Genomic DNA, 21,750 nt, shown 5'->3' on the forward strand with positions numbered 1-21,750 from the left:
CCGCCGCCACGCCGCGCTGACCGCAACGGGTTTGGCGCAATGCGTGAAGTATTCCTACAGTCTTGTAGGCGCTTTGCGTTTCACGCCGACCGCTGCGCTGCTGACCGCACTTTGTCAGACGCAATGCGTTAAGTATTCACGCAAGTGACCGCACTGTGTTTGATGCAATGCGTGAAGTATTCATGCAATCTTGTAGGCGCTAATGTGTTACATGTCGATCGCCGCGCCGAGGGCTTCTCCTTTTCATCTCAAGTCCTCGTCATCATTTCTCTCTGAGCCGCGTCGTTCCAGGCCAAATTGCGTGTTTGGTCTCTCCCTTAACTCGACTAATTAAAGGTGCTGTCTCTTTAGCCCAGGCAATAGAGGATAGAATAGGGGTTTACCTTGCAAAATTTAGGTGAAATCAGGTTATGATTGATTCCTATGTAATTTTTTACGCTGAATCCGAATTTTTGGTTTCCCAACAAATTTTCCTTGTGCTAACTCCGGAAAATCGGAAAAACCGCGAAAAATCACGTTTTTCCGCGGTTTTCCCGAGATATCTCTGTTCCAGTGCGATATATCGAGAAAATAGTTATTTCCAAAAATAAAGCTGATAAAATTTCCTATAAAAATGATCTGAACGTTTTTTTCATACGTCCATTAGGTAGAGTGCTGGAGCCGTGGAAAGCTCTAAAAATTCGTAAAATCGCGATTTTCCACGGTTTTTCGCCATTTGAGTGCAATAAATTTGTTCTTTCGCAAAATTTCAGGATAGTTTTGCCCTAAAAATTAATGCTGCTTACTTTTAAGACAAATATGATGCCAATTTTTTCATTATAGGTCCATTGGGAGCGGTTTTAAAGCCGTGAAAAGCCGTGAAAAGCTCGAAAATCGCGATTTTCCAGCATATTTTCGTAACAAATCCGTTCCTGTTCAAAAAACTCATTTAAAGTGACTTCAAAATTCAATATCATAAAATTGTCAACATACATACGTAGAATTTGCTCCCATGGCGCGCCCTGGTGCTCTGCGACATCCAAACGCCAGGTGTGCTTATCTACGTAAAGGTTAGTAGACAACGAACGACGTAATAAAATAGTGCAATTTTCAACCTACTTAAATGATGTTGAAAATTCCTTGTATATCTGAAGAAACAACGGATATGGATTTGTCGAAAGCGTAAATAATGCAAAAAGTTGAAATTTAAAGAATGTATTGATACAAGTTTTCAATTATGCGAAAACAACTGTAATAGTATCGTAATAATTAGATAAGAACTATGATAGTAAATATGTTCAATGTCAAGAAGTATAATTCAGATGCATGGTCAGGCACTCTGCTGACTGAATGTCCTGAGGATCTACGACATCCAAACGCCAGGTGTGCTTATCTACGTAAAGGTTAGTAGACAACGAACGACGTAATAAAATAGTGCAATTTTCAACCTACTTAAATGATGTTGAAAATTCCTTGTATATCTGAAGAAACAACGGATATGGATGGATGGAATGATGTTGTAATAGTGCAATCCTGCATTATTTACGCTTTCGACAAATCCATATTGTAAATAATGCAAAAAGTTAAAATTTAAAGAATGTACTACTACAATTTCTGGAATGATTTTTCTAGATTTGCGGCATATTTTCGTTACACATCCGTTCTTGGGCCAAAAACTCAGCTAATGGAGACTTCAAGATTTAATCTTATAAAATTTTCAACACATAATATGACGTGAAAAGCTTTTAGCATGGGTCAAAAAGTGCCGCATAGAGAATTATGGGTAGCTGGGAGAATTATGCGAAAAATTGTGATTTTCCACTTTTAAGCCGCGAATTAATCATCTTGTGTAAAAATATGGGGCTAAAAATATACCTCAAAAATTTAAAATTCAATGTGATGATGTTTTCGGTGGATTAAATTGCACAATTATGTGTCGAAATTTTAATGGTACATGTGAGAATGCACTCGATGAGGACTTATCCGTGGAACTTGTCGTAGATGATCCTGATGATTTATGGAATATACTCCTGAATCTTTCACAGAAAGAACAGCGGACGACCGAAGAGATGAAAGAAGTTCGGAGACGTTTGCAGGTATTAATTTCACTCAATTTTTTATTTTTATTTGAATTGATAGAAATGGCCAGTGATGCTAAAAAAAATGTACTCATTGACTTCATATACCGCAGAAATTCAAATCACGGTTTCTTCCACTTCGGTTTTATCAGTGATGTAAATGAAGCGACTCTAGGTAATTGAGAAAACGAGAATGAGAGTAATCACAGCACGCGCCCGTGAACTACTCATAATTTTGGGAGGCTTGTACTATGGATGTAGAATTTTAAATCATCATTTTAAATTAATATCCTTGATTTCAGCAATCATGACATTACTCTATTAATTGCACAAGTGTCACATTATTTCCAAATAATTGTAGCGTCATTATGAACCAACCATCAATGGATAAATACTCATCGACAACAAAAATAAGATCCTGAAATGCCAAGGAAGCGAAAAATCGCGATTGTATCTGCGAACCGTATCAATGCAGGTTGCTTTTATCATTGTTCTCCTCTCAGATTAATACCAAAAGATTTTCCTAGGCATACGTTTCTCTTATTCTAGTAAACGATGTTGCAAAAGCTCAAACGAGCAATTCAAATTCAGATAAATCCATACCAGAAGTTCCTGTTCTCCGATTTAGACGATGTCGTGCTGAAGTCGTAAAATACTGCAAAAATGGCAATGACGACAACGCAGGTGAGAATTTTCCCATCAATTTTACAATAGATTTTCCATGAGTTGATTAAGCAGAGAAAATTTACATTATAGTAGGCACAAATTAACATTCTCAAATAGCAGAAAAGAAAGAAAAAAACACCGATAACACCTATAACAATTCAACAATTACGTTCCTCTTGCCATTTTAAACCATGACCCAATTTTATAACTTAGTAGCTCTTTCACCGATAGAAAATATGTTAGGTTATGCCATTATACCCGTGCTTCTCAGTTCTCATTATGATTTCAGATCCTCAGGACATTCAGTCAGCAGAGTGCCTGACCATGCATCTGAATTATACTTCTTGACATTGAACATATTTACTATCATAGTTCTTATCTAATTATTACGATACTATTATAGTTGTTTTCGCATAATTGAAAACTTGTATCAATACATTCTTTAAATTTCAACTTTTTGCATTATTTACGCTTTCGACAAATCCATATCCGTTGTTTCTTCAGATATACAAGGAAATTTCAACATCATTTAAGTAGGTTGAAAATTGCACTATTTTATTACGTCGTTCGTTGTCTACTAACCTTTACGTAGATAAGCACACCTGGCGTTTGGATGTCGCAGAGCACCAGGGCGCGCCATGGGAGCAAATTCTACGTATGTATGTTGACAATTTTATGAGATTGAATTTTGAAGTCACTTTAAATGAGTTTTTTGAACAGGAACGGATTTGTTACGAAAATATGCTGGAAAATCGCGATTTTCGAGCTTTTCACGGCTTTTCACGGCTTTAAAACCGCTCCCAATGGACCTATAATGAAAAAATTGGCATCATTTTTGTCTTAAAAGTAAGCAGCATTAATTTTTAAGGTAAGACTATCCTGAAATTTTGCGAAAGAACAAATTTATTGCACTCAAATGGCGAAAAAACCGTGGAAAATCGCGATTTTACGAATTTTTAGAGCTTTCCACGGCTCCAGCACTCTACCTAATGGACGTATGAAAAAAACGTTCAGATCATTTTTATAGGAAATTTTATCAGCTTTATTTTTGGAAATAACTATTTTCTCGATATATCGCACTGGAACAGAGATATCTCGGGAAAACCGCGGAAAAACGTGATTTTTCGCGGTTTTTCCGATTTTCCGGAGTTAGCACAAGGAAAATTTGTTGGGAAACCAAAAATTCGGATTCAGCGTAAAAAATTACATAGGAATCAATCATAACCTGATTTCACCTAAATTTTGCAAGGTAAAATCCTTTATTGCCTGGACTACTTTTATCATCGAGAGACGACAAAATTAGAAGTCGCTATACTCTCAGGAATTGAGAGACTTTATCTATCACCTTTTCTCGTTTGTAATTATTTTTCTGAATCCGATTTTTTTTATACCTTTACTTAGAAAAATTTTAAAATTTGCCGCCCCCTAAATTTGCCGCCATAGGCCGCGGCCCATGTGGCCATCCCTTAAATTCAGCCCTGCATGTGGATAGGTGCGTTTATGGAAGTGCCAAAAATAGTAGTTCCTTTTTGCAAAATGAAGTCCAATAAATTACGAATAATCTACTTTTCCATCTGAGATAGGTACTTATTCCAATTATAAGGATTACCTACTTCAAGAAGTCCACATGATGTGGAAGGTCGCAATCTACAAGTGGTCGAGGCCTGTTGGTGACCCGCATTTCGGCTCAAAGTTACAATTTTTGCCAGAGGGTGTCAAAAGATCAAAAGGATTCATGCATAAAGGCATATACCAATTTGGTACATAAATGACATTTAAACTCATTTTGCTTAACGGATAACCGCTAGGTTTAGCAGATAAGACCCAAAACGAAAGTCGAACAGAATTGCATCAAATAGTAAACAGGCAATGAAATGAATTCGACCGAACCTTGCCCTAAATTTTGAAAACGACCGTGACCTACGTCTCGGCGCCGGAGAAAGTTAGCTCACGCAGCTATCAAAAGTTTAATGCCACATAATATGACATGCTGGTTCGTAACATTAATTTAGTGAGACCTGATCCAAACGAAACCTTCTCATCTTGGAAAATCGAATTTTACCTTTTCCTCGTGGGTTCGCCATGAAAAGTGAAGGCATATCAAAACGTTGCAGACTAGGTATTTTGATCTCGATCTTTTTCATTTTTGTTTTTCCGAAAAGTAACTGCGCACTTGATTCCACGGCCCATCCTTGCGTCACTTTCAAGCCGGAAGTGCGAGTTCCAAAACAAAAATTCGTTTTTCATTTCCAGCGCAAAAGACTGAATAAGTCTAGTAGGCTCTTTTAACTACACTGAAGAAACTGCTCGGTGGATTAAGATAAATAGGTGCGTGTGTAATTTAATTTGAAGTCGGTTCCGCACATGACAATATTGAAGGACTAGTTTGTATTGTCCTATCTATACGCATTGCCACCCGCATCCAATTGCGAGTTTTTACAAGGGAATGTAAATATGCCGGATCTGTAATTTTTTTGAGCACTTTGATGACAGCATGCCTTCGCCGCATCGGTAACTTAAGGCCCAGCAGCGATGGAGATAATCAGAGGAACCGCTAATTATACCGCGGCACGCGTAATTTTGACAAGCCTGATTTGACTCGCACCTGCCACAGAGCGACGGTACTTGGATGCGGTTTTAGTACCTGGCCATTCAAAAAATGGGCCTCGTGGCGAAATTGTCTAATTTGAGGAAGAGACAAAAAACTGAGAAGCGTTAAACAAAATGCGCCGTGGCATGGCGTAGTTAGAAATTGTTCATGGGAAGAGGGGGTGCTGGCCAAAAAGTTCTCATGCACGGAGGTATTTTTTCCAGGAATTTTTTGGAAATAATTTCCCGTCTTGAGGATCGAGAGGATGGTGTAACGATCCCTTATTTGCTACGCCACTAATCTTGTAATGCCACAAAATTGTTTCAATTTCCAATTAGGATCACAAAAAAATTTGGAAATTTTTGAAAAACTGTTTAGAGATAAAAACACGTGCCTCATAAAAAGGAGTGCAGGGTACCATTAATGGTAATTTTTTTAACTGGTTTTGTTGGAAAATTACCATTATTTTTTTTTTAAAAAAAATAATAAAATATTTCAGTAAGACCATTGTTTTAGCCTAGTGCATTCTATAGCTGTTACAAATATGACGCGGACAGAATCCTCATTTCTTCACTCAGAGAGGGTGTCCTCAAAACCTCTGCTGCTAACATTACCAAATCTGATGCCTTTATTAGGGGAAATTGTACTCGAATGAGCTTTTTCCCACTGTATATGGGAATTTCAGTTTTATACTACGCATGTCTGCGAAATCACCAACTCTCTTAGTCTCTGCTGTATTACTTTTCCATTTAGCCAAACTACCTATCTAAAAAAAAACCATGCTTTTCCCAGAACAAGTCACCGCCGCGGCCCTCGAGGTGCCTCCTATGTTCGGTGACAACCTGGTCAATCTATTATTTCAAAGCTTAAAATCATGCTTAGGTAGGTAAAACTCCGTCTCGAGGAATCTCTCAGAGGTTGTGTCACGGCTTCGCTCCAGTTTCAAGTAGCCTTGGTGAGATGAAAAAAGGGGGCAGCATTAGAAGCGTTTCTAGATAGTTTATTGGGCCACAGCGTATATTCAGTAGCTCTGCGCAGTTGCCCATACCACTGAGATTAAACTAGCTACCTAAATAATAATATTCCCGAAAATAGTCTTTATTTAGCCACTATTGACTTGCATGGAGTCGTAAGTTCAAAAATGTGTTTTTTGCAAAAAAGACAGTTTGTAAAAAGTTCCTCGGAGCGAAATTTTTAAATTTGCGTTCTTCAACTGGAGCGCGCACTGAACTACCCTTATGCAGTTTTCAAGAATTATAACATTGAGTGGGTTTTAATTTAAAAAATGAGGCATGACAAGAAGTCTACAACATCGTAAACCGAGATAAATGGTCTGGTGGTTTCACCGTCGAGTAATATTTCCTCCTCCGAATTCTCTATTGAGGATTTGAGGTGCCCGTTTTTGGATTTTTGCGTGCTATCAAAAGAAGTTCAGTAGAACAGCCGCAGCAGCGGTGACACTACGTGGCAACTATGGACGACGACAAGACACGTTTATTGTCTCCGACATTCAGTTATATTCTCGGGTTATTGTCCCTCATATCCTTCGATTCGGTCATCGATTAACTCATCTGCTTACACGCGGCGCCATTACCGATCAAATCATCTCCAATTGCCCCACTGCTCCTGGATCGATCACCGCACTGTGGTGTCGATCCACTTTTCACTGATCCAAAATTATCATGGCCTCTTGCATGAAAACACTTCTTTGATCAAAGGAAAACTCTCCAATGCATAAAGAAAATTTTTACGGCTCCAAAATTTTATTTTTGGAGTCGGAGATTATTTTTTTTTTCAAATTTTTTTTTGAAGTTTCAGAATTTTGTTTTGAACCTAAAGGCAGATGATCGCATACACCTGATCATTTCTTTCCCTTTTTTTGACCCTCTTGAAAAGGGCACAAATTTCGTACTTTCATTTTCCTCCCCCGAAATCTTTAAACTTTTTTGAGTTGGTCAGATAATTAAATAATTTCGATACCCGTATAAATTCCAAAATCACATGAATTTAAGCTTCAAATGACTTGGGCGGATGCGTTTTAATTCATCCCCGAACCATTCATGCCAACAAGAACCTCTGGGAGAGGGAGACAGCTGCCAGTTGAAGAAACACTGTAGCTCTCAGCCATAGCCATGGTAAACTGAATATTCTCACTTGACCGAGAGCTCATGTTGGAATTGGAATGGTTCCTTCAGTTTCATTCTGTCCGCTTGGCAAGATTTGGCATCGAAAGTTGCCCCAGCAAGACGCAGAACTTCTTTGACGCAGGCCGGCTTCTAGAAACAAGTTGGCTTTCGTCAGAATTGCCAGATTTACCTATCCCCGAAAGTCTTGAGTCTTCGTATGAAGCACGATGAAAGAGGCACACAATGCCCACTAAGCATTCTGAGTTAGATGTGTTGATCGTCTTAAGTATCATACTTAAACTTTTTTCATGTGTTTTTGAATGGGAGGAAAGGGCCAACTTACTCTTCGCGAGAGTATAATGGTATCGATCTGCTACATACACTGAGAAAAAAAGTACGGTCAGGAGAACCGCAGTGCGTTAGCACGTACCGCACAGTACGGCCGATATTGAACACCGAATGTTTCGGTTTACACTACAGTATATCCTCGGTAGCTACTACCAGACTTCTCGGTTCGGGGTACCGAGATTCCCGATTCAGGGTACCGAACTCTCGGTTCCTGCTACCGAACTGCGATTTGCACAACCGGGGTGGTGCGGTTTGCGTTACCGACGTTTTTAGGGGTGCGCCGGTAAGGGTAGGGCGATGTGACGTAGCTGCTGGGGCAGGGGGGGGGGGGGGGCTCCGGATGGCCCCCCCTCCAATGACTGAATTTTTCAGTATTAGTAACAGCTATCATAAATTTTCGCTGCAACTACAAAAATAAATAGTTTCTTCATTCAAAAGAGATGAAGTTACAATTTTTTTCGCTACCGCACGCTAGTAGGGAGTGCCCATTTTTGGTACTCCTGACTGCCGTGTTTTTTCTCGTGGGGAGGGGGGGGGGGGCTAGGGTGCCCATTAATACATAATGTCGAGATATTTAATGAAAGGGGAGAGGGAGAGATGATTCCAAATTTCCCTCAATAGAGGAAAAGATCCTATGTACCCTCTGGAAGAGATGCAAAAATCCCCGTTGGTCCTGCTAAGACCAACAGGGATTTTTGCATCCCTCCCAGAGGATACATGGGATATTGTCTTCTATTGAGGGGAATTTGGAATCATCTCTCCCCCCCCCCCCTTTCATTAAATCTCTCGACTTCATGTATTAATTTGCAATAATAAAGTCACATTGTTTATTTTAATACCTGAGAGAAATTTAAATGAAAAATGAAGAGACCTCCCTCGGTCACTATTTGAGGCTAAAAAAGACATTCGGACCTTCAAAAGCGGGGCTCTTGTGTCATAATTTTGAAAATATTTAGTCAGACAGCACAGCAAATTTTAATCAAAATCGATGCCATGAAGCCTAAAATTTAATTTGGAAAATGATCTGGTGTTCGGCATGAAAAACAGTGCAGGGAGAGAAAAAGCTGGTTATTAATTTTTCCTAATTTTCCTTAAATTCATTTTTTTTTTAAATTCCCAAGTAACTTCAGTTCCTCCCAATTTTGAATCGCTGATCGGTCGTTGTAGGTGCATATGTTGAAGGCAAATAGTCAAATCAGGCATTTGGTTGAATGCCTAGGCAAATGGTCAAATATTTTCACTTAGACTGAAATTCTGATTATTTTACTAACTGTAGACAAAATAATGCTCTGATCATGTGGGAAGGAATTCTCTGTAGAAATTTGCTTCATACAATGATAAATACCTGAGTTATTTCTAGTCCTAGATTGCACATTTATCTCAAAATACACAGCATTTAATAAAATAAACTTATTTCACAATTTGGACAGCTGAAGAAATGTGAGGAGCATTTTTGAATAGGAAAGGCAATAACAGTCTGTACTTTAATGGATTTTCACACTTTAAATATTGGAAATTCGAGAGGTCTCTGTGAAAACATAAGAAACCTCGCAACATCTGAAAATTTGACAATCCGCCTAGGTATTTGATAAAATGCCTAATTTGACTATTTGCCTTTGACACATACACATCTCTCTAAACAAGAATTAAGCACGATTGAAAAATAAAAAAAAATACCTCATTAGGTCTAGGAGCAATGATTGGTTCATGCAAGGAACAGTATCTCTATTCAAGTCAGTGAGAAAACTTGCTTGAAGAGAACTGATTAAAGATCACTCTCATGAAATACAAATACAAATTCTGCATACACCATTTTAAAACTTAAGTATCAAGAAAGGTTTACAGAACTGCACAACTTATTATAATATCTAGTTCTTGTTAGAATATGAAGTTGGATGGGCATAAGACATTCAATGTAGGTATGCTAAAACTAATTCTCCCTGCGAAGAGCACTAGAGTCGTTAATAAAATAAAATGTGAGAATATCCTGATCGGTCACAATTGCAGAGAACATGGATGGTGTTGAAACGGAGAATAAAATAAAACACTGACTCACCAGACAATTTTTGCGATTGAATCAGAAGGTATGAATTTTCTGCAGAGTTGGATGTGAATCTCTTGAGTACACTACACTTTCTGGTTTGTTTTTTTTTCATTCGCCTTTCATTAAATAATAGATGCACCACTGATTTTCATTTCAAAAATTATAAGATGAAAGTCCATATGTAGAGGTAACATGCATTTAAGCAACAACTCACTGTGCGCGCACCTGACAATAATTGCACAATCTTTAAGGTAAGAGCGTAAGCTTAAGTAGTGAGGCTGCAACTATTGGGTGAAATAGATGAATCAACACTGCTAAATTTTCAAACAAATACTGAGACTGCAAGATGCAATCAGCTGAGTAATTTGTTTAAAAAGTCATACAGCTATCAATTACTCTTTAAGGAGGAAGATGTTTTGAGGTTATACCGATGGGCTCATGTATCTCTCTGAATCAGACTCCTATTAAATTCAGGAGAGCAGGTTCATCAAACAAGAAAACTAACTAAAAAGAACAAAGGGGATTACTGAAAACTGTAGGTGGGTACCTGAGAAACATATGTACTTCAATTGTTAGACAAAATCATTGGAACGAGACAAGCTGGATCTGTGACGTTCGGTTGCGTGAGAAAAGCACACTCTGTAGAACTGATTCGGAAGAAGATAGTCTCCTTTTTGTATAGATACGTTAACATTCTCACTTCGTTACCATGGCTTTGGAAGAAATAGAAATCACAAATTACAACGAGTGCCGAACTTGATCCTGGAGGCACAAGGTTGATGAAACAAAGAGGTGCCTAAATGGACGTTCCTGAGTACTTTAAGTAACTGATAAGCCATGAGACACACAATTCAGAGTTTCAAATACAAAAACTCAGCACTGTTTTTTAATTATTCAGGGATATGAGAGTTGATTTGAGATAAAATGAAGCATTCGACACTTGTGAGGAGACGAACCGGACCCCCCCATACAAAACCACCCTTTTGTATGGAGAGCTGGCAACGTCGGGATGAGCTATGACTCGAGGCGGGAAGTGCTGACTTTGAGGCGATGTGCGCATGCGCGCCGCGGGCCTCGGGCGGTCGGAAGTCGTGCTTGACTCCGACTGCTCGAGCCGAAATCAGTTCGTGTTGGGTCGTTTTTCAGAGCGACTTACCCACCCGAGCTCCGGCTCAAGTCGTAAACTTATATATCCATCATCCTTGGTTGAAGCGTCATCCCGCACTTTTTGAACCAAGCAATAAACCAAATGGAACATTTCACGATGTTACCCTCATTTCTTCGGGAGAATCCGTAACTTAGAGTGACCCTTGCACCTACTATAGCCGTTGCTGCCCTCGGGAGAGTGATAGCTGTCGTAGTTGGAGGCCACCGCTCTAGGGTGCGGATAAGACCCCAAAGGCTCTCTATAGTGAGTACCCGCCGTTGCTGCCTTCGGGAGAGTGATAGCGACTCACATATAGGAAGTCCAAACCCCCCCCCCCCTTTCCAGCACATTACACACTGCACAAGCGTGGCTGATAACAAAGGAGGATGATCACAGAGAACAGAATTGATAGACGGTGCACATTTCTCACTCACCCAGCTCCAGCTGTCCAAATGTTGCCGGCTCGGACCACACGCGGCAAATTCAAATATCATTATACTTATATGCACTTGTGATTGAAAAAGAATTATGTCTGGAAAAATTTGCAGTCACCAGTCCGTGGAAAACACTCACTTGCTCAAAGACGGTTAGAAACCGAACTTTAAATTTGTTCACCCGAACGTTTCCGATTTCACCCGAGTGAAAAGCCGAGATGTGCAGTAATGTGAACCGTACCACCGTGGAATTTTTTCCACGGAAGAACCTCGGTCAAGTAAGCCGCGGCCTCTCACGGCTCGGTTCGCACTCCCGCACCCTGCGGTTCACATGACCGAGAGTACGGTGCAGGTAACCGTATTACTGCGCACCGTACTCCTCGGTATAAATTATTGTACTTTTTTTCTCAGTGTACGATCACATTTCTTAGAGCATAGTACAAAAGGAATCCCTCAATGATGATTTTCAATTTTCTTTCCATGGGATGGGGGGGGGGGGGTACATAAACCTAAAAGGTTTTTTGCCAAAACCGAAAATCACCCTGAATTCCGCCTCTCCGTAGCCTTATCCACCCACCCATCTTTTTCCTTATTTTATCACGATTGATCCTCTTTATTTTTACTTTTAATCTGATTCTGTATACTGCATTAGTTATGATCGATAAGAACTGAGACTTTTCGAGAAAAGCGCATCAAGTTGCTGCATCGGCGAGGGGTCAAGTGTGGCCTTGGCTCAAGCTGCAACGTGATAAAGAAAATTGCGTCGCGGCGCTTGAAGGCGCTTTATTCTCTCAACTGGGCTCAATTGATTAATGCTGTCTTCGAGTGCGCTCCACGTGCGCTTGTATCACCCAATTGCAGTAGGCGCTATTTTGATCTAGATTCATGTCAAGTTCAAGGTGATGCTGTGTTGGCGGCTCGCCAGGAAAATCAACGTCTTACTCACTGCAAATTACTTTCAATGAGGTAATTGACAGCGTGAGATTGATGTAATACGTCCACGATCGACTGGAGTATTGTGGCGCGGTCCATGTTGACTCATGTCTATACTCTATCACCTTCGCACAACAGGGTCAAATCGGGTCGCTCAGTCTCTATTGTGTACTGAAAGATGATTTGCTGCGTCCTTTTGCTCTTCGTGCTAATACACTCGGAATTGCGGGCTGATTGTTGACATTAACAGACAAAGCGATAGACAATAAGAAGACATAGGGAGTATGGAGCGGTCCTACTGGTTGAAATGCGTGGTTTTTATAGACTAAGAGGATACATTATAGACTATAACTATAGGATCCCTCGTGATTGTTGAAATCGATAGGCAAAGCTATAGACAAAGAAGATGTAGGGAGTACGGAGCGTTCCTACTGGTTGAAATGGGTGGAGCTTATAGACTAAGGGGATAAATGATGGACTAACTATAGGGTCTCTCGTGGGTTGCCGTTAGTTAGTCTATTAGTTAGGTACCTTCTTTGTCTATTGCAGCCACCCGCTTCCACCAACAGGATTCCTCCAAATCCCTTTTCGACGGCGTAAGTCCGCAATCACATATCTCGTTTGCGGTGTCTGGAAATCACCGCCTCTATGTTATTTTTTTAAAGGAGAACAAATTGACACCATTCCTCGAAGTTTTTGCAGAATTGTCTTCGCGCGGAGAAGAAAAATCACGGCAGTTTTAAAGAATTGCCGTTGAGAAGTTTTGCGTTTTAAATATAAAGTATGACAGGAAGTTTGCGACGTCGCAAACCGTCGAGTTATGTGATTGCGGACTTACACCGTCGTTTTGTCTTCTTTGCCTATATATAGCTTTGTCTATCAATTTCAACAATCAGCCCGCTGAGTTTCGGAACCTGATGCACCCCGGCTCCGCGCTTTTCATTTCTTTCCCCTCTATTTTTCTAATTCTAATTATTTTTTGTTCCAGATTACCCGACCACGTGAGCATGGAAGAGGGTGCACTGCTGGAGCCATTATCAGTGGGAGTCCACGCTTGCAAGCGAGCGGGAATCACTATTGGCTCAAACGTTCTCATCACAGGCGCCGGCCCCATCGGACTTGTCTCTCTCATCACTGCAAAAGCCATGGGAGCTCGCAGAGTCATAATTACAGGTTCGTATCAAAGTCTTATTTACACGCTGTTCCGATCAAAACAATACCACGCCTTTCAAGGCCTCTAGGGGAAGCCTGTTGTCGGGCAGAGTCCACGTCAAATAAGTTGACGCTTATTTAGACTGTGACAGCGGATCGTTTGACGACATTTTCGCATGGAAGGTAACTGCAAAAGAAGCAAGATGGGTTCAGGGTTCTTCTGTTGCAGTCTAAAATTGCGGGAACTTAGTTGGCGCGGACTCTAAAACTTACCATTTTCTGTAGCTTCTTCACAGAGAGGCAAGACGGACATGTAGACAGGATTTTGTTTCCGGGAGGCCGGCACACAGTGGAACGAATTAATAGACAAGGTCGGACATGAAATTGTTGGCTAAAATTTCAAATTTTCATGTTTATTTCGTCACATATTCAGTTTCAAAGGGTGTTGCCCAGAGGAATTTCACAAAAAACCCCTATGAAACGACTTATAAACTTTTTTGTTTCCGATTTTCGGAAATATAAGCTTTCAAAGTTTCCAGATTTTGTCCGACTTCTCTTATCGATCGGTCCACTGTGCGGCAGGTCGCGACGAAAATCCTATCCGCACTGTTTTCCATTTTTTTTTAGCTGGCCGGGGGGCGGGGGTGGGGGTGGGGAATTGGGAGGGATTGAGCCTCAAAGCACTCACCCAAACCCACCCCGCGCTAGCTACTTGCTGAAAAAGTTTCAATTCATAAATGAAAGTTTGACAGCCAGTGGGGCCTAATCACATTTCAACTTGGGAAGTTTCGCTTAGCAATGTATTTATTCACTCAAGAAAGCCAAATCTCTCTTATAATTTGGCATGAATTTTCTTGGTGATTTAACGGGTATTCCCCTAAATTTCCAATGCAAAACATGTACCTGTTGATGAATGTATGAAATGAAAAATATAGGTAAAGTTGATAAAATTGGAAATCCTCGACTCTCGGAGGCAGAGCTTTATCTCGATGACTAGGTAATGGTCACTGATTTAAGGAATTCATTTTATTTTCAGATATCCAAGAACACCGACTGACCGTAGCTAAACAATGTGGCGCTGATTACACCGTGCTAATTCATAAAGGAGATGATGAGCAAGAATTGGCCAGGAGAATCCATGAAGAACTTGGCGAGGCCCCAGACAAGACGATCGACTGTAGTGGAATTGAAACCACCATTGCGCTAGGGATTGAGGTATGTACCCCGCCGAGTGTAAATGAACAGTAGGTAAAAAGTGGGAAAGCGCCATTAAGTTTAGGTCAGTGTAAATATGATCACAATTATTTTCCACGCGCGGAGAAAGACAGAACCACTACGACGCAGAATCAAACTAGAAACTAAAAATGAACAAACTCTTTAGGATAATACGTGGAAAAATCAGGGATGATGTATTTAACATTCGGCAAACAATTTTCACCTGGAGAGGAGGGACCCTTTAGGCAAGCATTCGAAAAAAAAACTTTTTATGTGGGAAAAAATTCCGATCATGGAAGGGCTTAGACCCTCTAGCCTCGCAACTGGCGCGGCGTCCGACAGAGCACAGGGTAGAGTTTCGTGAGCCGCCCTGCGCCGTCCGCAGCGCGCATGGCGCACGACCCGCATTTCATCATTACACTTCATCTAGAGTTGAGAGTTCACTAATTACTTCATACGACCAGTGTGTAATTTTACAAAAAAAAAAAAAAGTTACACGATATACGAGTTTCTCCATCCAGAGGGAGCTCTCCCCGCAAGAAATCGGTCACCACCTGCCCGCCGCGCCGGGAGAGCCGCGGCGTGCTGCCAGCGCGAAACGCGCACTGACGCCTACAAACCTAAAGGGCTGCTTCACGCATTGCGCAGTGCTTGGAGTATCCCCTTAGGTTTGTAGGCGTCGGTGCGCGTTTCGAGCTGGTAGCACGCCGCGCCACCGCGCCGCCGCAGCGTGCCATAATAATCGAAATATATAATGTTTGTAATTGTGGAATGAATAGGTCAGGGTATTAAAATGTTGGCAATTTGACATGAAATTCGAAATTAGCGATTCAAAAAACATCTGCTATGAAACTTTCATGATCTTTCCGTCATTATCCGATTTATTCCTTCCAATTCTTGAGTTTTGGATCATAGTGCGCCGCGGGAGAGCGCCGGCTTTTGAAATTCTCCCCTGTGCTCAACCGCGCAGCGTCTCGTGTGTTGGCCAGTTTAATCCTCCCGCTTGCCAAAACACCAGTGTCCAGTTGAATCAACTTGGGAACTAAAGTAATTACATGATTCTTCATGATAGAATATATCCTCATGAAGCCGAAATTTTCTCGACAACCTAATTCACACGGCTATACCACTTGCGTGTAACAGACCGAGTTTTCAGTGAGTGAATCATGCAGCTATCAGCCATCAAAAATACAATGGTCCACTCCACCAGATAGGGGGAGAACCGAACCAGAGTATTTTACGATATGTTTATCAATCAAAATTAAGTTTACGCAGACTACGATAAGAGTGTTGAAAAAGTGATTTAATTAGGAGCAACGAGTTGGTGAGGAATTAGTATTACCGAAAACGTATCAGCACCCCAACAATTTTCGAGCCAGCCCGACTTTGCCCGTCATCAAGACCACCTCTTATTGCTAGAAAATAACTTTTTTATTGTGTTTGCACCTGTTCAGGCCACCAAAAGCGGCGGAGTGATTGTCATTGTAGGATGCGGCCCTAACAACGTTCGAATTCCTTTAATCAAGGCTCTCTCTCGAGAAGTAGACATCAGAGGAGTTTTCCGCTACGCCAACGAGTAAGTATACGGTTGTTTTTGTCTACCTCTATCAAGCGAGTCGTGCAGAATTTTTTACGTTCGGGACCCCCCCCCCCCCCCTCTCCAATCCCTCTTTAATATAGCTTCACCTTTTAATACAATTTGATCAAGCTTTGTGACAGTACAATGGCAAATCGAATTGAAACCTCAAGTATTGATGGCCAATATGCAAAACCACGTAACTCCGTTCGAGACGTTGCAGACTTCCTGTCATACTTAAACCGCAAACCGTGCAGAAAAGCCCGATCGAGTTGTTTTGTGTATAACTAGTTAGGCAGCAGCCACCCGTCGGTTCCCCCCCCCCCCCCCCCCATTTGGTCTCGTCATTTTTTAAGGGGAGTTTTTCAGGATTGGGCCGGGGTGGCTACCGCCACCTAGAATTTTTTTCTTTGGAAAACTAGTTGCCGTAATTTCTTGAAAAATGTTCTTTTCTGCTGGCAAAATATTCTGTGAATATTTCAAGCCATAAAGTTCGCTTGTTTCTCATAGAAAAAATGAAATAAGAGCGGACATTTTGAAACACTGTAATTGTAGATACGTGGTTTTGCACTTAGGCCATACATATACAACACCAGAGAAACAGAATCGATGATTCAATCGTGGATGGTGTGAAACGGCTTTTTCATGATTCGATTTTGACTGAAATACACCAAGTCACATTTCAGAAAAAAATAGTTGCGACGAGTTTTGAATTCAAGTAGTTGCAAATTGAATGGTCCATTTGAAGAGGGGCATCCGTGTCAAAAGTCAATTTTTGATAAAATATAAAATAACTTCTTATCGCTGGCCCCAGTGCGAAACCACGTATCCCCGGCGCAATTTTTCAAGAATATTTTACTAACACAGAAGAAAAATCAAGGACATTTTGAATGAATTACGCTGACTAAAGTCTCTCTAAGAAAAAATAATAAGTTTGACAGGAAGTCTGCAACGTCGCAAACGGAGATAAGTGGTATCGGCATCGCACTTTGGCCATCGATATCTTCGACGATTCTTTATTTTTCATTTACTCGATCATTCGTTCAAATCTAGAGTTGATGTTAAAGCATGATCGATTAAAGTACTTCCATAATCATGGGAGTGCTAATTTGACCTCCTTTTTGAAGCGGAAGGTCAGCCGCACGATCAGGAGGAAAATTCGTACGAGAGAGGAGGATAGAACATCATTCAGACATGACTGATACCTATGAGTATTCTCTGCTTTGAAAGCGAAGTTGGGGTCAAGGTGCGGCAATTAAAATGAATGAGATTACAATTAAACGAGTTGATTTAGGTAATTTTAAAAAGAAAAAAAACCAATGTATATTCCATTTTTAAATCTAAAGTAACCCACTTTGAGTCGTGATGCCCTGGTAAAAATTGGCGATAGGAGCTGCGTTTCAAAATACCATAGGAGTTCTTATAGCCAACTGAAGAAGGCAATAGAAAATCATATAGCTGGCTGTAGAAAGTGGAAAAAATCATACGGTCGGGCTACACGAAGCGATGAAAAATTAAACAGCCGGGCTATAGTTCCTGTCGCCGGGCTTTACATTTTATCGCCTGGCTGTTGCTTTTTCGCCATCGGCTATAAAAGGCTATAAGAAATTGCGTAGAAATTCGTGTGCTTTGTAAATCCTTAAGTTTGTACGGAATCACCAATAATATTTACAAAACGCACATTAAATTTTCCTTTACTACATATTTGTTTTCATCAATTAAAATGAGAATAATCCATACAGAGTGTGCAAACATTTCAAAGTCATGAGTTGAACAATGCTGACTTCACGAGATTAAATGTCAGAGCCTAATACAAAGCGGAGCGGCGGCGCACTGGCGCCTACAAACCTAACAGGGATACCTACTTCACGCATTGCGCAATGCGTGAAGTATCCCTGTTAGGTTTGTGGGCGCCAATGCGCGTTTCGCGCTGGCTGCCCGCCCGCCGCGCCTCGCCGCAGCATACCACGGCGCTTGAAGCAACTATTTCACACCAGAGGTATTGCACAGTATTGTACGAAATTGAAGGCGCTCCAACATATTAGGAATGGTAGGCATCCTTCAAAAGTACGGAGCTTTCCTCGCAAAATAAATCAAGATACTACAGCCCAAAAAGAGAGCGGTAGTCCAAAAACTCACTAAGTCCTAGCATCCGTAATTAGTAACGTTTAGCATACACTTTATCATCAGGCTGTTGCTTACTCGCCATCGGCTATAAAAGGCTATAAGAAATTGTGTTGCCGGCTATAGAAGCTATTGGAAATTTTACAGTCGGCTGTAGGTCCATGGTATTTTGAAACATAGATTCTACTGCCAATTTTTACCAGGGTGCGGCGATATTCATAGGGGTCTCTTTCAACTGATAACGATTTAGTTGCGGATGCTTACGTTCCAGAGGTCTGCCCTACGTTGCCGTGGCATAGGCGGATCCAGACACTACGAACGGGAAGTAGCAGAAGGGGGGGTCCGGGGGGCTTCCCTCAGAAAATTTTCGAAATTTTGAAGTATCTAGTGTGCAGATTGAGTCAATTTCGCCGTAAATAATCATTAAATAGAAGCGGCCTCCCTTCTTCTTTCCTCCTCTTATACCCTCCTTTTTTCCCTCTCTTTTTCGTCCTTCTCTTTTTTCGGGCTCAAGGGGGGGGGGGGGGGGAGCGTTCGCCTAACCCGGCATAAAAACCCTAACCCAAATAAAACTTAATCTAGGTTGGGTTAGCATTTGAGCTGAGTTTAATGGAAGCAAATTTTTTGGGAATTTTCTTTTTTGAGCAGTGTGTTTGTCTTATTGCGTGAAATCAATTGTTTTTCATCACATTCATCTACAAATCCTTTCATGCTCTCTCTGTTTTCTTTTGTGATTCTAGCTATCCAGCTGCATTGGCGATGGTGGCCTCAGGGAAAGTGAACATCAGACAACTTATCACGCACAATTATGTGTTGGAAGACACCCTCTCGGCGTTCGAAACGGCAAAAACTGGGGCAGGTGGAGCCATCAAGGTCATGATCCACTGCAAAGAAGGGATTACACTCGAAAACGCCATTCTCAACCAAGGATAATTCACTCGGCATAATCGAGGAGGTGTGCTCATGCTCAGTTCAGAATAATATATCGATGCTCTAAGTCGAAAAATGCGCAGGTATCTCCGATTGCGACTTTGTAAAGTTGCGACGCGTGTTTTATTTTTTTAGAAGGGAACGAACCAATGAAGTGCTTTTTCTTGGAATGTTCTTCACTCAGTCAAAAAAAAAATGTATAGATAATTGCAATTGGATATTTCGGTTCATTGTTTTCCAGGAAGAATAAGACATGATTGGAGTTTTTTCAAAGGTATATTTGGAGCTACGCTTTTTTCATTCTTTCAAAAGAGCCATTGATATAATACGGTCGATCAGGTCCAATCGACTTCGAATGAGGCGCAATTATTATAATGAATCGTGCGTTGAAGTCGTTCAATGAGAACATGACGATAGGTATTGTTCAGACAACGAGTGAATAATGCCACGTTACATGAGCCTGCTTGCCTCAATTTCTCCTGCATTCAAATTCAAGATGGCTGCTCGCGGCTCCTTCTGTACAGGAGGGGCCTTGACAGAACGCATAAGCCCTATCATGAGACTCAAAAACTTTCGTGCGTATAACGTCTTTAAGTGACAGCGAAGCACATCGGAAAGACAAATAAATAAACAAATAATGGTTGTGAATATTATGTAAATTGTTATAGCTTTTTTTAGTATCATCAGGTCATCCAGAAGTTTTATTTGATTACAGCAGGTGCAATGTTACTAGGTAATGTAAGAATAGTTACGTTCAGGATTAATAATTATAATTATTTTTTCTTTGAATGTAGCGCATTTTATACTTGCTATTTCAAGGGCACTGAAATATTGTATTGTCTCACATATATACATCATATCAATCTTTAATTTATTCAATTTTACATTTTAAGGAGCCGTGCTATATGCGTTTTTCGTATATTGAGGTAACAGTGATAATATTTATTTCTGCCATGAGGTGAATGAGAGAGTCGCTTTTTGATAACTGTCACTCCAGTTTTAGGAGTAAAGTTCGATATGGTAATCATTGAAGTAATATTCGGAAAATATTTTTCTACTCTAATCCTACTTCCTTTTTGAAATACAATATCACGATTTACGTGAACATTTTAAAGCCCTGCTCTAAGTGTCAGGATTCTTTTTGGAAATTAAAATTCAGGCACATATACCTACATCTTTTCTTTCGGAAAAAGCACCTAATGGGAATTAAATTTACCAGAGATTAAATACCGACAAGTCAAAACTTTACACTGAAATAGATAAAATTATAGAACCCTAGAAAATCTGCCATAATACATATGTTGTATTATGTTACTAAAATTCATGATCCCAGGCAGCTTAACAAAAAACCCTTAAAGAAGAGTATGTTCAGTTACGCAAATATCCAACACACACACGCCCACGGCCACGTCCACGGCCTCTCAACATTATATCACTTTTTGCTCGAAGGATCCTTATATTGTAGTGGTACCCGAGTTTGCAGGTTTCTCATTCACCCCATCAAAAATTTGTTTTTCTTTTATTTTTCATATTTTATTTTTTGATTCACGTTGTTATTTTGTCATTCGTGTATTTTAATGAGAGTATATAAATGATTTACCTGTCTAGTATGTAAGATTTAATGTACCTAAATAAGTCTGCAAGTCGTTAGCACATGTGATTTTAATTATACGTAAATGAAAAGAGTGCATTTTGTGTTGTTCATCTCACCTGCTTGCTCCTTTCTGCTGACATTCTGACTTCCTGTCTTGTTCGGGGCCGGATTTACCTACTTGCCGCCCATGGGCCGCCTGTATTTTGCCGCTCCCTTCTCATTCGTTTTGAAACATCAAGAAAAACCATCAAGTGAACGTGCCGGAGGGGGAGGAGTGCATAAGACGCGTTTACCTACTCGTGTTGGATACATTTTTTTGCGAAAGCCCTGTCAACACTACTAGCAACATTTCACGGAACTTGACGCGAAAGTTAAGTTCCGTAAACCTATCTCTGTGCGGACAAGATCCTCCATTTATAAGAAATGAACCAAAAAATTATGAAAGAACAAACATAAATGTGGTTAATAATTTTAACTTCCGCCTCTGCGCCGCGCCGCGCCGCGCTGATCGCATCACTAACTCTCGTGTTTGGCGTAATGCGCGAAGTATTCCTGCAGTCTTGTAGGCGCTATGCGTTTCACGCCAATCGCTCCTGACCGCGTGACCGTGCTGTGTTTGGCGCAATGGGTGAAGTATTCATGCAGTCTTGTAGGCGCTAATATGTGTTACATGCTGACCGCCTCGCCGAGGGCTTGTCCTTTTCATCTCAAGCCCTCGTCATCATTCCTCTCTGCGCTGAGCTCCAGGCAAAATTGCGTGTTTAGTTTTTCTCTTAACTCGACTAATTAAAGATGCTGTCTCTTGTATTACCGA

The 21,750-nt window shown here is 40.7% G+C and overlaps 1 protein-coding gene across 1 annotated transcript in view; it reads left to right on the top strand.

Moving 5' to 3' along the window:
- The window catches only part of LOC109038875 (sorbitol dehydrogenase), a 29,928-nt gene extending 8,898 nt beyond the window's left edge, over positions 1-21,030 (top strand). The window contains exons 5-8 of the mRNA XM_019054111.2: positions 13,334-13,518; positions 14,534-14,712; positions 16,167-16,288; positions 19,153-21,030. Coding sequence (XP_018909656.1) covers positions 13,334-13,518; positions 14,534-14,712; positions 16,167-16,288; positions 19,153-19,345 — 679 coding nt within the window. The 3' untranslated portion in view covers positions 19,346-21,030. The remainder of the gene's footprint in view (positions 1-13,333; positions 13,519-14,533; positions 14,713-16,166; positions 16,289-19,152) is intronic.
- Positions 21,031-21,750: the final 720 nt, after the last annotated feature.

Source organism: Bemisia tabaci, chromosome 1, assembly GCF_918797505.1.
Source record: "Bemisia tabaci chromosome 1, PGI_BMITA_v3".
Lineage (NCBI taxonomy): Eukaryota > Metazoa > Arthropoda > Insecta > Hemiptera > Aleyrodidae > Bemisia > Bemisia tabaci.